This window comes from Penicillium diatomitis, assembly GCF_028827545.1.
Source record: "Penicillium diatomitis strain IBT 30728 chromosome Unknown utg000013l_segment0_segment0, whole genome shotgun sequence".
Lineage (NCBI taxonomy): Eukaryota > Fungi > Ascomycota > Eurotiomycetes > Eurotiales > Aspergillaceae > Penicillium > Penicillium diatomitis.
In genome coordinates this window covers 1,148,252-1,165,138 of record NW_026623185.1, presented here as the reverse complement: position 1 = coordinate 1,165,138, position 16,887 = coordinate 1,148,252, and the positions used below count along the sequence as shown (strand labels likewise).

General features: G+C 44.3%; 3 protein-coding genes across 3 annotated transcripts; 2 read left to right on the top strand and 1 right to left on the bottom strand.

Annotated features, from left to right (window-relative positions):
• Window positions 1-6,205: 6,205 nt before the first annotated feature.
• On the top strand, window positions 6,206-6,682 carry N7539_008700 (uncharacterized protein; the record flags this gene model as incomplete). The annotated part of the gene is made up of 1 exon (XM_056938295.1): window positions 6,206-6,682. The coding sequence occupies one exon, from the start codon at window positions 6,206-6,208 to the stop codon at window positions 6,680-6,682; it is 477 nt and encodes a 158-aa protein (XP_056786677.1).
• A 1,953-nt stretch (window positions 6,683-8,635) lies between these two features.
• Window positions 8,636-9,014, bottom strand: N7539_008699 (uncharacterized protein; the record flags this gene model as incomplete). The annotated part of the gene is made up of 2 exons (XM_056938294.1): window positions 8,636-8,678; window positions 8,767-9,014. The coding sequence occupies 2 exons, from the start codon at window positions 9,012-9,014 to the stop codon at window positions 8,636-8,638; spliced, it is 291 nt and encodes a 96-aa protein (XP_056786676.1).
• Window positions 9,015-12,846: 3,832 nt separating this feature from the next.
• Window positions 12,847-13,413, top strand: N7539_008698 (uncharacterized protein; the record flags this gene model as incomplete). The annotated part of the gene is made up of 2 exons (XM_056938293.1): window positions 12,847-12,906; window positions 12,985-13,413. The coding sequence occupies 2 exons, from the start codon at window positions 12,847-12,849 to the stop codon at window positions 13,411-13,413; spliced, it is 489 nt and encodes a 162-aa protein (XP_056786675.1).
• Between the last annotated feature and the right edge of the window lie 3,474 nt (window positions 13,414-16,887).

Below are 16,887 nucleotides of genomic sequence, written 5' to 3'. Positions count from 1 at the left end.
GTTCATCATATCTCTCTCCATGCGTAGTTCTCTTACCGCTCGTCGTGACTTTCACAATTGGGTGTGTTACTTGGACGAGATTGACTTTATCTGTCCTAGGTGGCACACATCCTGCCAACAATACCTGTATTTTTGTGCAGTATTGACCAGAAACTGGGAGCCAGGATGAAATTCAAACTCATGAAAGATAATGCTCTTTAAAGGTTGAGTACCTCTTGGAAATGGGACATTCCATGGTACAACGTTGGGACAGAGGGCTCAGCATTGGTTGGGGTAAAATACCCGGCTTGGACTAGTAACAGGAACGTCTCGAGCAATATTTGTTTAGATGATTCTGCCGACTCACCACCGAGGGACCCACAAACCCACACATTAGATAGCCTCACTTCCTTCCTATTCCTTTTACACTAATCAAGTTGTATTTCATCTTCCTCTTTTCCTTCCAGTATATCAACACCTACAAATACCACTGGTGATCAATAGTATGTAAGGAAGGCAAGTGCAACGAACGTATAGAACGACGGGTCCATGAGGTGCGGCAGATGCCGAAATAAGGCGGTATGCCGAAACTTTGGAGAGATACTTTTCTCACAGATTCAGAGGTGTGTCCTTACTGTAGTGAGCCCAAATTAAGACCAAACAAAATCAAAAACAACAATTTTCAAATTAAAATCGTCTTAATTAATTAGAACCAAATTTGTAACTGTGGATACCTGCGCATTATAGACGTGGAGTATTATCATACACTGTGTCCGTATTAGATATGCACAGGACTATCTACTTTGCAAAAGCAAAGATACCACGGTCTGGACTTCGAACCCGCGCCCTTTAATGTCTCACTAATTCACTATTACTAGTACGAAGTAGACTATAGGAGCTACTTAGAGCTATGGCCAGCCGCCAGCCCTGGAGGTTTCTGATCATATAGAGTCTCTGAATTAATTCCCTGAGGAAGATCTATCAATCTTTTAATAATATTAATAATATTGATGATATTAGTAATATTGATGATATTAGTAATATTGATGATATTAGTAATCATATTAATCATATTATCCATATTATTCATATTATTCATATTAATGACGTTGATGTTATTAATAATGAAATCCGTAGACTGCGGATACTCGAGTAATGTATGTATCAGATATATATTTTTGATATGGATATGCGAATACTATAAAGTATGGGTATGTAAGCTGACAAGGTAGGTGGTAAAGCCTTTGTAACGGCTGGAATACCTAGGTAAAGAAGTAGTGGGCCCGCTCCTGAGTGGCTTTATCAGAACGTACGGCTTCTGATTGGTTGGTGTGCTGATGCCTGATGTGAAGGGCTGTAGCGGAATTGATTCAATTGCACTAGGCCAACATGCTGTTTACAACAATCTTGAAGAGGGAAGAGTCCACATGGTGTTCTTCTGCCGAAGAACACCGGGTTCTTTCTGCCGAAGGCGGTGTCTATCCTCCGTTCGCCCACACAATCCCTTAAGGCCATGGCACATGGTTTATGGCCGGGCTCTGGCCCGTTACACCTGAGGTATTGGTGGTTTTAATTTAATTCGCCGAAAAATCAGAAACAACGGACTAATTAGCCTAGTGTAAGTATCGCACTCACTTCTACCGATTATAAAACGGTTGCATTAATTTTATGCCAAAAAGGCGTTATTAAATGATATGAAAAAATAACTAGTATATTGAAATAAGTAGTACTTTATATCGAAAAATGTTTTCATTCTTACAACTAAAGCCTATCATTTGTTAAAAACAATTAATCTCGTAGTGTTCTACCACGTATATAAGTGTCATAAAGTTTGCTTCGCGTTTAGATGCTTTCAACACTTATCTTAAATTGATATAGCTTTCCTGCCATGCCTATGAGATCAAATACTTAAGTATGAGCATTCAGTTAAATTCATTGATTACATAAATGTAATATAAATCATAAACAACAGGTAAACCAGAGATCAATCTACCCAACACCATTCGTACGAAGGGGCTCTCTTCAATCTACTTTAAGTCCCTCTAGAAGATAGAAACCATACTGTCTCACGACGTATCAAACTCAGCTTATGTAGCTCTTTCATCGACGAACAGTCGAACCTTTCATGATTTCTGCATGCATGAGGATGAGCTAAGCCGACATCGAGGTGCCAAACCGCGCACTCAATTTGTACTCTCTTGCGCAAATTAGCCTGTTCAATTTGTGTTATCATAAAAAATTATTTTTTTATTTCCATTTTTCTCAAAATGGTTCAAACTATTTCATCATCTTTATTAACTTGATTTTGGGATGGATATTTGATATAGAAATATTTTTATTATTAAGTACCACTTACTCAACCTTTTACTCCAAAAGCTCCAACACGTGAAGAAAAGTTTATTACGATACGTTACAAATTAGCTTTTAAATTAACTATAAAAACTGATGTTGGATATTCTTTAATAGAAGAATAAGCATTTTCTAGAGTGTATGTGGCATAGTATATCCTAGTTCGATTCTAGGTATCCTAGCAACAATGGAAAATGGAGCAGGGACAGGATGAACATTATATCCACCATTATTAGGTATACAGTCTCACAGTGGACCAAGTGTTGATTTAGCTATTTTTGGTTTACACTTAAGTGGTATAAGTAGTATGTTAGGTGCTATGAATTTTATAACAACAGTATTAAACATGAGAAGTCCAGGTATACGTTTATACAAGTTAGCCTTATTTGGATGAACTATAATCATTATAGCTGTATTAGCAGGTGGTATTACTATGATATCAACTGATAGAAACTATATGACACCATTCTTTGAAGTAGCAGGTGGAGGTGATTCTATATTATACTAACACTTATTCTGATTCTTCGGACAGCCTGAAGTTTTTAATTTAATTATACCAGGATTCGGTATAATTAGTACAGTCATAGCAGCAGGATCTGGAAAAAGTTTATTTGGTTACTTAGGTATGGTTTATGCTATGCTATCTATTGGCGTATTAGGTTTCATAGTTTGAAGTCACCACATGTATACAGTTGGTTTAGATGTTGATACTAGAGCTTAATTTACAGCAGCTACTTTAATCATAGCAGTACCTACAGATATTGAAATATTCAGTTGTACCAAAAATTAAAGCCATTGTATTTATGATCCCTACTGGGCAGATAGTCTGTATGTCTGTGACAACGAATTGCAGTACGACATTTATCGTCAAACTCCTGACAACAGGTCGCAACTTCGCCAATAACGGATGTACTAGTGCGGTCGCATAAAGCACCCAAGTCAAACCTCAAAGACACAATTCGCACAGTATAGCTGGGAATTATTATCACTAGTGCTCAATCTATAATATAGATCCAAAATCATATATAATATCAAACTTTCATATTCCGGACCCCTGTAGCGCTCAAGCGGGAAATTGATCTCTTCTGCAAAGTTGTGTTCTACTCTGATTAACGTTTGTTCATACGGTCACCTCTAATCAGTGATGATCGCGCTGTACTATTAACTTCCAATTGTATATGTATGCAACTGGAAGGACGGAGAATGATCTACGATCTATTTTTGGGCGACAAAGGATCATTTGATTATTAAACCGTTATTCAGGACAGATGGAAGCTATCTATGTGAAGCTTCGGCACACCGCCTTATCTTTTTCCTCATACTATATATATACGTTAAACCCGTGGCCCGCTCGATCCAAACACAGCTCGCCTCTTGAGGATTTAGAAGATCCGGTCTCGTGAAGCCTCAGTCGTCGATTCACGTTTACTCAGACGGGGTTCCCACAACATCATGTATTATCCACCAGGGCTGGCAGAGATATGGCTAGACATCTCACAATACTTAGACCCCTTGACCATATTTAAATTGAGTGCTGTGTGCAGATACTTCCACACGCTTTTCGCACTTACACGGCTGGGGTATGAATTGATTCATTTTCTGAAACAGGATGAAGAGCATGATGCTCTGGTATTCATATCATCCCCAGGTCGATCTCGACGTTTACGATAGGGTAGGGAATACCATATTCAGCATAATCGCGGAAAAGGGGCATATAGCTACCTTGAGTCTCTTGCTCGCTCGACCATATAGTAAAGAGACTATCCGTTTTAAAGGAGCTTTAGGGAACACGCCATCAATCTTGGCCGCTCAGAATAATCACTTCGCGGTGGTTGTTGCATTTCTTCACGCTGGAGTTGACGTAAATGACCAGAATGCCGCAGGACAGACAGTTCTGTACTGGGCAGTCCTGCATGGCAATTATTCCCAACAAAATATTTACTCGATGCCAATGCAGAGTGCAAGGATATTTTCGGTGCAGATCTAGAATCGCTGTGGTCACGAGCAAAGAGGCATAGTCCAGGAATTTCGGACCTGCTCACACGTAAGTCCCAGAATGAGAAGATTGAGGAGGCTTTCAGTGAGCCCCTGTTATGTTGGGCCACCAAGCGCAGAAAGGAGAGATACGTCAGCATGTTGCTTCGTCGAGGAGCCGATCCACGCCAAGCTGACCGGCAGCAGCGGCGGCCGCTAATATGGGCAGCGCTCACGGAGTGGATTCCCATCGCGCAAATGCTCATTTCCTGGGGTGCGAGCCCAGATGCTGTTGATTGATTGAACCGGACCCCCTTGATGTGGGCTGTGATGATGGGACATCTTGAGATGACAGAGATGTTGTTGTGTCACGGTGCCGATCCGAATGTGACGGATCGCCTAGGCTGGACACCTATTGCCCGGGCGGTCGCTCATGAACATGAGCGTATAGCCTTCCTCTTGATACAGAAAGGGGCAGCCGTTGAACGCAGGGGCGTTAAGGACCGATCTGCCCTCATATGGGCAATCAGAAGAACGAATAGAGATCTGACTTGGTTACTTCTGGAGAAAGGGGCTGATCCTACGCGCGTCGACCGTTATGGTTGGTCACCACTGATGGAGGCTATTCAGGCCCAAGACGAGAGCATGGTTCAATTACTTAGCAGTTACACAAGGCCCCAATATGAAGATGTCGTCCCCAGACGAGGTAAGACCCAGCCTTATTACAGGCTCACGCTTGAAGCCATATCGTATAAACAACACGCTACATAATTCCAGGAACTTGACTTGATAAATAATCCGACTAAAAAACCAGAGCGGCTATGTTAAGCGCCCGAGTGCCGAAGGCCTTGATCTCAGACTAGCAGCGATGGGAGCCCTCGAAACTGAGATTTTCTCATCTTGTGAAAGGGCAAACCCACCACGCATCTTCCACACATCACGTAATAGATCAATCATCGATACAAATTTCATGAAACACAAGATAGTCCTCCACAATTTAGATGGGAGATCATTTTGCGACTCCGTCCCTAGCGCATCGGCCGAGCTCACTGAGAGTAGTGCCTGTGGGTCCCGAATGACAAAAGGCACGGCCTGACTTTGCATCGAGACACTCCAAATCCACGGCGTTGTTCGTTGTGGATTTTTATTTCTCGGGGCATAGTTATGCTTGAAATACATGGTAATTTTGAGATAAGGTCATCTGTTTTTGAGAGGGCGGTTTTAAAAGCCCTCAGTTTCCTCTAGAGATAAGCACTTCGTCGTGAGAGCTTAAAAGCGCGTAACTAGTTAGGAAGAAAGGAACCGATGAGATAGCTTTTGTCCGAGAGTTGAAGTGGCCAGACTTGGATCTGATAGTACGTCATAGATATGTTTAATAGCGGCACAGCAGATGGATAGATTAATACCGAGAGGTCGCGTTGAGGAATCGCACTCTTGACATTGAGAAATTGTCTCAGAGTATCTCAAACAACTGCCTCCAGATACCGCGAAACAATCATTGCTCTCGAGATGGTACTTCTACCTATCTCTTCCGGAGAGAGAGAAGATATAGCTTCCGTCTCGGGGCTCTCTATTAACTATTCATTAGACACAAACAGAGACTAAAAGCTCTTTAATCAATTGAGCGAACAGCTTCGGTCATTCCGTGCTTCAGCGCCCTGTCCCCTGAAAGGAACATAAAGGATTGTTCTCGAACCACGGTAAGTCAACCTAGCCGTTGACCCTTGTTTCTCGATTAGCTGGCCGACGCCCGAACTCATTACGACTAAATTACACATGAGCAAAGTCATCATAGCGCAACAATTCGCGATCAAATTCCGAGCCGTAGGTATTTAGCATCGTATCTCTGCTCTCGCGACTCCTTGCGCTGACGTTTATCTCGCATGAATTAGTCTTTCACACGATGCCTACACTTTACGAACAATGTGGAGACACCGCACTTGCTTTTATTGGATCCTTCCAGGGATCGGTACCGGAGGCTATCATAGCCCATCGAGCAAAGAATTGTCTGCATCGGATCAGGTCCGGCTCATTGAGCTCAGGCCCCATGACCAATGCTGAGTACTGCGCCTGGGTGAAAAGTCTGATGCCTGTCATGCGGACCTTTCAGCTTCACCTTCAGGAAGGTCACCTACCGATCATTGATGCCACACAGCGAAAGGTTACATTATACTTACGATCCACAAGTGACACGGACTTTGGCAACTACTCGAACGAATACATCTGGATTCTCAGCCTCGACGATACCGGTCGCAAGGTCAACGACATAATGGAATTCACTGACAGTGAATACACCTCAAATTGGATTCCTAAATTGATGAAAGCGGCGGTCCTGAAAGGCACGAACATGGTTAGCCTGGGGAATTATTCAAGAGGCTAACCACCTTGATTTTATTTCATGTACCTAGCCACCGACACCTCAATTCAAGCCCGTGTGTTACCGTGCCCTAGTCTGTTTCATAAGTTACGACCCTACTTATTGGTCCCCGGAGAAAATGAAAGCCTCTGCACACTTGACATCCCGCCTGGACACTGCGACAATGATCGGGCTTTCATGCGTCCTGGAACTAGAATCACGCTCGTGATACCTTCTCAATGTACCAATCTCGAGATGTTGACGCGACGTATATTCGTTTGTGAAGAGCCCCCATCAAACATGCCACTTCTCGGACTAAAGGAAAGTCCGTATAGCACTGGCAACTTGCTTGACGGATATACTAGAAGAGTAAATTCAATCTTTCGGATCATTACCGTTCGCAAAGTCTCGTCCATACAGCTAGGTTGCCTGTGGCAGATCGCATCATATCAAGCGGTAACTTGTGCCCATATCATAGTTCTTTACGTGTCTGACTGTAAGCATCAACTATTACCTATGTGGCCCCCTATGGATACTTGACCAAAGCGCTGAATTACATGAATGGCTATCTCAGCCACCTACAGATGTCCTCAGGAATGAACCTAAAGCCATACAGATGATTACTACGGTTCAACACGTTATGATACAAGACACGAATCTGACGTGAAAGCGCATGCTGATTATGCTAAGCTCGTGGCGGAGAGCCAGAACATAGCGATGAACGAAAGCCAATTTTAACTTGGTCTAATCAATATACAGGAAGTACTGCTAGGCTAAATAGTGATCTGATGATTCAGATCCCTACATGTCGATCAAAAAACAATGTCAAGATCGAAAGCCTTCGAATCACACTATCGGTAATATTCCGCCTTTCAACGTAAGATATTGGGCCCATACACTCTATAGGTCTTACTCGATCATTCAATCAAATGGCGCTAGAAAACATAGGGGTTTGGCAATGGGGGGTTGGGGTATATATTAAAAATCATTGATCGACCCACAGTATCCGTGTCTTATAATGTACTAGGGAGCAGAGGTCGCGGCCTCGCTGCGAGGACCTCGATAACTTCATATTGATTTGAGGGTCGGTCTGGACAGTAGGTTCCAGTTCACTTGGACCGGAATGCCTGGGCAAATCTCCGCCGAGCTCAATTGTGGAAAGCTCGTCCACTTTTTCATCATCGATAGCGTTGTGTTGGCCGACTTTGAAACCCTCATGATGCCATTGTGGCTCGTGTCCATCCACGCTTTCTCTGGAAACCTGTGCAGTATCGCGCCCTCGAAAGCGCGGCATATCACTGCCAGGAGCAATTTTAGGATGTATCAGACTTGATGAATGGCAAACATCCAGGGACAATTGACCTACTTTGCATCGCTTTCATTTTCTTTTTCCATATAGGGTGATTTCCAGTTACTCGCTTGGTTTCGGGGCTGACGACTGTTGTTATGCGTCTTCGTGGAGGCTAACGGTTCTGGCGCGGATCTTGGGTCTAGTACAAACAAATCAGTAGTCGCATCAAAATGCGAAGTCTCGTTGTACAAAAGTGCTGTACTATCCTGCATAAGAGGACCTAATTCGAACAAGGGGTTACCGGATCTGGAATTATATCATAAGTTCTTGTCCTGAGGATGAATCCTGGACCATTTCATAAACAGGGACTTCGTCTGGATACGAAGGGTCATACCGCCCTATTATGATCTCTGGCTACACGTAATTGCTAGGTATGTCTGTCGAAGATCTCGGAATCTGTAGAGTCTCGGTTTCAGGAATCTCATCCGCGGAGTATTCTATTATAGACATCCATCTGGTTGTCACCCTGACTATTACCGCAATGGGGGACCAAATTTCCACCGCTTCTCTCTCGCGAGTGGGATTAGTTTGCGTATTGAGCGAGCTGTTAAGTTGAGGTGACTTGTTTTGATGATGAGATTCTAATTTTCATAGTGCGATGTCGAGCTCACTTGCGGAGGTATGCGTCAGTCGACTCCCTGCGGCTTCTCCGCGCGGGACTTTAGCGTACTGTAAAGCGCAGAAGGGATCGCCGAAGAAAGCTCGATACATACACGCAAGCTCTACAAGCCTATTGCAACTACCGAACTGATCAAACCTTTGACTCAAGTCCGTGCCAATGGTCTCGGCAATGTCGGAAAAAAGGTGCTGCCGCTCGGTCTCCGTTTTCTCCAACCAGCCACTGCCTATCTGACCTAAACAGTCATCCCGTGTAATATTGTTGTGAAACTTCCAGCCAGTGCACAGATCTCTTGGGAAAGCTTGACGGTCGCGGGGAAGAAGGTCGATTTCTTCGCGACCACGCTTGGCTATCCAATCTGAACGAAAACCGAGGCGCTTTGCCATGCTGGCCAGGTGGTTTGGCAATGATGGCAGGTTTGCGTTGTTGAGTTGATTCATCATAAACAACCACCATTCTCGACAGCTGAGATCTTGGCGTAGCTGGAACTGAGCGGTTATTGTTCTCCAGCCTTCTGTTTTCTGTATCGCGTAGGTATCCATGCTGTTGCTCGGCTATGTATTTAATTTCCTCAGGGTCCAGTCTGCTTAGCCGGTGTTCCGTATCCTTGTCTGTCTGTGCCCATAGACTCCCTCGTTGAGCCCCAGTATATCTTTCAGTGTTATCAAGACTTTGGATAGAATTCTGGCATACACTGTAAATATTTGGCTGCAGGATCCTACAAGGAAAGACTTGAAAGGTGAAAACACTCGACGTTTACTAGAAGAAGAGGAAAGGAGGAAGAAGGAAGTTAAGCCAGACTACTGAGGTTGGTGGTCCCGGGTGGTGAGGGCGTAGCCCAGGCAGTATAGCAGGCCTAACCATCAAACCGTAAATAGTTGCATTGATGGGATCATGCATTTGGATTCCAAAATCGCAGCCTCGAGTTCCTCTTGACAACCTTCCCGTAGTCCTTCAAACGTATACTGGGAAGAAAAGAGCGCCTTGATTTCATCTGCATGGCGTTGTGAAACCGAGGACATACAGGTCTGAACTCTATCTATCATCTCGGAGGAACATCATCTAGCAGGAAAGACCCATCTCCCAGAATTTGATGAATTCGCTCCCTCCCCAGAAGTTAAGAATGTAAACACCCCAGTATCTTTTGATTGACTAGGATATTTCAACCCAACCGATTCGTGCAGTCAGGGTGATGGACAATGTTAAAAGCTTGAGGGTACTCACCAGCTCGCATTTTGTCGCATAGGTTTTTTTGCTTGGCTTTCCAATGTTCCACACAGATTTTTAGGGAGTTCCTGTTGAAATCTTTCGTATATAGGGCCAATTCTGTCACAATTTCTCAAGACCGTCTGACCTTTTGATTCACTGATGCGGATCAAACATTTTGGCTTTTTCGTCTTGCCTCTTGTGGTAAGGTCACCCCTATGTTGAAGATAAAAGCGTAGTTGAGACACTTTTGGAGGCTTATAGTGAGAAACCCCCCAAGTAAGATAATCTTTTTCGTCTACTCATATTTTTTCATCTCAGATAGCTTAGCTGCTGAAAAGAATCTACACGGCGCAGGACTCACTATCAAGAAAAAGATGCGCATATTTAAACCCACAGAATTTACTCAAGACATTACAGTTGAGGATCGCCTATATACGTCGTAATCCGTCCAAACAGGTCATTCGAACCCTGGAAATTCAAGCCGTTGTGGTTCTGAATTTCTGTGGAGTTGTCGGTTGCAACATTGCGTTTTTTCGTAGTCCCTTTGAGATACCATTATCATCAGAGCATTCTCAATGAATTCTGAGTTATCAAAAGATTTCATGATCCGTTTCCTCCACCTCTTCTCATTTTTGGAAAGGGCTATTGTGACTTTTTCGGAGTCTGGCTGTATATCATTACATTTCACAAAGTGTAAGCCTAGATATTCCTTCCACTCGGCGACATATATCAGGGCCATAGTGTAAGGCTAGCGTGTACTGAGTACGTGGACGTTTAGGTCGCTGTCAATGAAGCAGAAAATTCATCTTCTCTTGTCTTGAATCACATCCTTCAAAAAAGTATTGCCGCCGAAAGAGGGTTCTATTCATAGTCCTCTTTCTCGATTGACATACCCCGGCCTAGACAAAGTCAAGAGCTGGAGGTATTCAGAATGATCATTCTAATTTTTATCGAAATCAAGGCAATCCTCCGGGTCGGCTACTTGAGCAATTTGTTGGCAGAAATTGCTACTTTTCACTCAGGGGTAGTAGTTAAGTGAAAGACGAAAGGTTTTGCACCGGTCACCTTCTAGTGATTTTTCTTCTTTTCATCTCCTTTTACTCCTACGTATCATTTCCCTTTTCACCTACTTTAATACTGGTTTTACGGGTTCTTCCTCCCTCTAAGCTTTACACGAAGGTCTAGGTCGCTAGCGTGACTCCTCTTTCCAGACGTTTTTCTGTGAAGCGGGTACCATACTAATGTACAAGGTTGTAGCTGAAGAGACCCGCTTCTATGTAGGCAAAATTGATAAGCCCGTTTTCTTCTCAATATAAACGTCGTGTCATTTGGTTGTACCGTAGTATAGGGCGAGTTTTCTTCGCACGACCTTTCTTTTCCATGTAGATGCCGGTGATGTACAAAACAACTAGAGCGGGAGTCACATGAGGCCGATCTTCATCATGACCCTCGCACACCCCATTCTCTAGGTTCTGACGTTGGTCTAGAGATCTCTGAGCAAGAGCTCGGAACTTTGGGAGGCTGTCTCGAGGTGGTACATTCTTTCAGGATTTTAGCATCGTCGACGTTTGAATCCGAGAAGAGATACAAGGGTCGTTTCAAGGTATTTTGTCAAGAAAGCGGGATCACAGGACTAGCCTTGCAATGTTGACTGCCATATAACAATTACAGCAATGAGAATTGTTTGCATGGCATGTGATTCTGCCGCTCAACACAGTCCATAGATTAGGTAGAATCTCTTCCCCCTCAATAATCTCACTCCTCATCCCTCTCACACATCGATACTGCTGCCCCTACCGTAGCCGTATCTCATCAAGAATGGATATTCACCGCCACTTTCAGGCCCAGACTACATTCTGTAGCGGATCCGTATTCCTGGGCACCGAACCGTGATCCGGCGACATGTCCTGAACCCTCAAGTGTTGAAGTTGCTTCGTCACGGTATTCGAACGCTGGAGTAGGGTGAACATTGTCTTGTTCGAGCCAGCCGATCGCGAAAGAAGAAAGTCTGCTAGGAGAAAACAGAAGGCCTGCCATCCTGCAATCACAAGTGCTGCCGTGATGAACATGCTTCTCTGCATCCCGTATACCAGGTGCAGTCCAATATTCAAGATTCCGAGGATGTCTTCACCTAAACAAATTCTATCGAACAACGTTAATCACGGCCAGAACCGAGTGTATCAGTGTCAATAATACCTATTGCAGACTACTGAGATATGCTTGCTTGTTTCGGCAAATGGCACAAATATTATTGGCAGAAATCCAACAGCAGTCAGTGTAAAGGCGATCACAAGTGCGATAATATTTTCTCGTGAAGGGCCTGCGATTGATAGGCGATCTAGGGCCGGTGGGAAAAGTAGGAAGCTTTCCTTACATTAGTTTTGTCCAATCGAGGGTAGGAGGTACCGCAGAGTTTGAAAACCTTATACTAATCCCGGTTGGAGGAAGGTAATTCACAATATGCCATTTCCACTTAAGACGCTCTGGTCGGGTGCTTTCTTCCTGTTTGGTATACCTGACCCGTTTCTCGCAGTGTTCGCATATCCGCATAGGCTCCATGATCGCATCAGGGACCAGGTATTTTTTTGTCAGCGGAACACTAATGTGTAGAGTGAGAAATGGCATTCTTATACTTTGCTTCGTGCCTAACTTCTTTCTAGTAATATTATGTTTCCACCGGAAAGTAGTTGGAAGAATACTATTTTAGTGTGTGTTAGGATGCGCATGACCCGGGGCGCTCACTAGCCGCGTCGAGGAAATCATCCATGTACAAATATGAGAATTAAGTAAAATAATTAGATAAAATGTGATTTTTCGCGCCCTTGAACGACGACCCCGGATACCTCATCGGATCCGCCCGCTAAAACCTAATGATAGACCTGTACTAGTCACAAATATATTTCGTGACTTGAAAAGACGGTCATCGCGCCCAGAAAACCCCCGAACTGGTCAAATTTTCGAATTAGTCCACAACATTTACGATTCAGAGCCTGAAAGCAATTTCGAATCATGATGGTAGCCAGCCATGATACCAACAACGAAGCGCGCGATAACATTAAACATATGAAGGTAAATGAGGGAATGACAAGAGTCCAGTGATCATATGTGCTAATCGTCGTTTGTTGATCGCAGAAATTATCATCACAGAGAGAGGCGCAGAGAAAACACCGCAAAACGCAGAAGGAAAGGAGACAATATGACATGAAAAAAGTCGAAGAATTGGAGCGGCGACTCCAAGAATCCGATCAGAAAATCCAGGAATTAAATATTCAGCTTGTGCAGTCCCGGGCCGAGCATTCCCAGTGTGCGCCGCGGGCAGATCAAGCACAAGAGGCATTGAGAGAGAACCAGCGCATCCTGAAACTGATGATGACTAAGTTGTCACCTTCGAGTTCTCACCCGGCCAACAACATTGATACCAAATTTGGGGGTTCGGGCAGCTGGTTGACCTTTACGCCTCGCTTGAATGGCCACAGCCAGTCTTGGCCTTGCTTATCACCAGTATCGCCAATGCCAGGGAACGAGTCGTCGGGGATTTCCCCAGGCGCCATTGAGTTGACGGGAAAGAGAAATTAGCACAGGTAGACCGTAACTCCCAAGGACCCTTTGTCCGAGCTTACTGAGCCATTGGAAACTGTTCGTCTGCACCTCGAGGCGTGAACTAGATGTGTTTGACTACCCCCGCCTCTGTTTGGAGAACACCCTGTGGTAAAGATACGAATGGCGCTACTAGTGGTGCTGTACATCATTAGTTGGAGTATTCTATTCCAGTGTACGCGACTCGCGAGATACATTTCGATTGAAGCATACATACTAAGCCTCCCTTTACAATAGTTCTTTAAAATCTGGTATTCACCAAGGATCCTATGATATCAATAATTAAGTCAAGCTCGCCTATGACTACGAGACTACGAATCCAATCTAGCCCAACCTTACCCACTTCAACAATTTGAAGACATTCAACTTGAATGCGCCCTCATCATTACGAACGAACACTTCTTTCTATCATTCTATGTATATCAGCATTTTTCGACCCCGACATGATGCATCCTTATGCCTGCACTCCCTTGATGATGGGCCCTTAGCTAAGCGTTTTCATCAGGGTCTCAGGCTCTCAGCTTTACCGGCCTGGGCGTAATCGAACCAGACGTATTTCATAAGTAGCCACTTTGTGCGCTCAAGTAGGCAGAGCACGCTATTAGTTAATGAGGCTGGGATCGTTTGCAAAGTGGCCATCACAAGTAATTGGAGCTTCATACGGCTCCAGATACTTTGAATTACAAAACTGATCGAATGACTCTTATCCTGCAAGACATCACAAGAATTCTAAGACATGGCTAGGGTCTAGAGGCGTAATCCTTACACTTCTTAAGGCTGTTTTAACCATATCTGACATATACATATGGTATCTTTGGCTAGCGCCTTAAGGGTAGACCGGCCACGCGCCGTAAGCAGTAGGTTCGCTATATCGCGCAACTGATCAAGATTCAAGCCTAGGGGCAGTACGACGAGAGTCAAGACTCAAGAGGAAGAGCCTATTCTAGAAGCGCACTCTCCTGGATCCTTATTTTCAGTCATTTAAACGAATCTAGGCGTAAATCAACGAGCGCAGGCGGCTGGCCTACCCTTACAGCGCTTGCCTAAGACGGCATGCCGCTTGCGATGAAGCGAGACTTGATAGCACCTTGCAGCTGCGCGAATTTATGAGATCTGGCCCTCTTGCTAGGCTCTAGCTGAGAGAAGAAGCCTATCATCTTGCTCCACCAAATTTGAGCAATTTACCTGTCGATTTGGAGGCATGGTGGCATTGGTGGGTGGTTGAAGTTGGAAGGTTGAATGCTTTGAGCCTCTCGGCGCGTTTTGACACGACTGTATCGCTCACTCAGTCAATGACAATGCGTTATAGACCTGGAAACATCTATTCAAAGAAAACAGACATAATGGGAAATAATAATAAGAATACTAAAAATCATAATAATAATCATAATCATCATAATAATAATAATAATAATAATCATAATAATAATAATAACAGTTTGTGCCTTTTGTTACGGTGCGGCTGAGCTCGGTGCGGCGGAACAAAGTACCAAGTTGCGCTAATATACTACATATACCAGACTCTGCGCAATATCCGCAACCGCGGATATTAGTGATGTCCTATAGTCTTGTTGGTTAGTGTCCGCCCAGAACGCTTTCCGTAACACGTTTACATAGTCAGGAATCAGAATTAGATACGCCATTACATACATTATATGTTATTTCACCAATCATAAGCCACATTGTAAGGGGACTCCCTTTGTTGAAGTACCCTCTCAGGTGACCCGCTGTCATGGAGCCATCAGGTGATTCCACGTGATAACCTGGCTTGAGGCGTTAGGGGTCCCCCGCTCCAGCTGACCGGTCGATCGAACGATCGTCGGTGAGGGAGCCAGAACTTCAGAATGGATCCCTCTGTGGTATGAGGAGCGAGGACTATAAGATAGCCATCCGTTAGAGGACCGATATGGTTCCCTAAGAATTAGTGTCTGTACCAATCAGACAGTTGAGAACCATCTCTTCCATGAGTCCTGACGACCAAGTCCGACTACCTTGCCAAAGTAGTTGCCTTAACACAGATATTAAATCTTGGGTTATTCGAGTGACTCAAATAGCTCGTAAATCGATTTATGACAATTACGATAGATTAGCAAGAGTGTTACGCAAAGCGTCTCTGGGCGGAACACCAACCAATAAGAACTAAAAGATCACTAATATACGCGGTTGCGGTCTGCCGCGGATATTGCCCAGTGTCCGGTTGATCCGGTATACATAGTAGAGTAGCGCAATTATGTATATCGTTGCAACTTGCAAGTAGACCTTGCCAACGAGCCGAGCGGATCAGACTTTTAGGCTCGTGCCCGCGAGCCTTAAAGCCGCGAGCTTAGAGGTTTAGAGCTCGCGAGCTCTGAGCCGAAAATCAGAGATTCAAGCTCATATTCGCGAGTCTTGATATATAGAATACCAATACTGTAACGGGCCAGAGCCCGGTGGTTAACCATATGCTATGGCTTTCCGGATACCGCCTTAGCAGAAGGGGGTCCGAGCGAGGTTCTAGTGGGTCCTACCCGAGGACGCTCTTAAGGACTGCGACCGACTCCTACCCCTTCTTCCTTCTTTCCTTAAGATTGTTGCAAACAGCATGTTGGCCTAGTACAATTGAATCAATTCTGCTACAGCCCTTCACAAATACCTTCTGTATCGGATCGGTAATAGAAAATCATAATTTAATTTAAAGCTTAGTAATTCTACATTGAGTATAGGTTTTTTAAAAGAAATATTCGCGAATTTAGGTCACATGGTATTCGTATTACCTATCGTAAAGCTCGCGGATACGCGTAGCGCGCGAGTTACTAAGCTCGTACCCGCGAGCCCTAAGACCGCGAGCTTAGAGCCCGCGGGCTCCGAGCTAACATTTAGAGATTTAAGCCCGTGCTCGCGAGCTTTGGCAAGGTCCAAGTGTGAAGGGCTGTAGCAGAATTGATTCAATTGTACTAGGCCAACATGCTGTTTGCAACAATCTTAAGGAAAGAAGGAAGAAGGGGTAGGAGTCGGTCGCAGTCCTTAAGAGCGTCCTCGGGTAGGACCCACTAGAACCTCGCTCGGACCCCCTTCTGCTAAGGCGGTATCCGGAAAGCCATGGCATATGGTTAACCACCGGGCTCTGGCCCGTTACACTAAGTCCATGAGACTATAATTTATTAGTTAGTATAGTCTTATAGCGAAATTATATATAGACCGATTATAAATACGAACTCCCATACACCTTCAACGACCTGATAACACCTGCTACAAGATTTTTATTAGATCGCTGTTTTAGATCGCTATTTCGAAATCATAGCTAAAAACGATAAATTTAGTATATATCGAGATGTTTCCAAATCGAACTTTGCAGATCCATTCAACGAGAAATAACAGCGACTCCGGCCTCTTTTGCTTTTGGGATATTTGAGTAATTACTGGTAAGTTCTTGAAATTTCCGTTCAGCGACCTCCATGCAGCGACCCTGCGGTC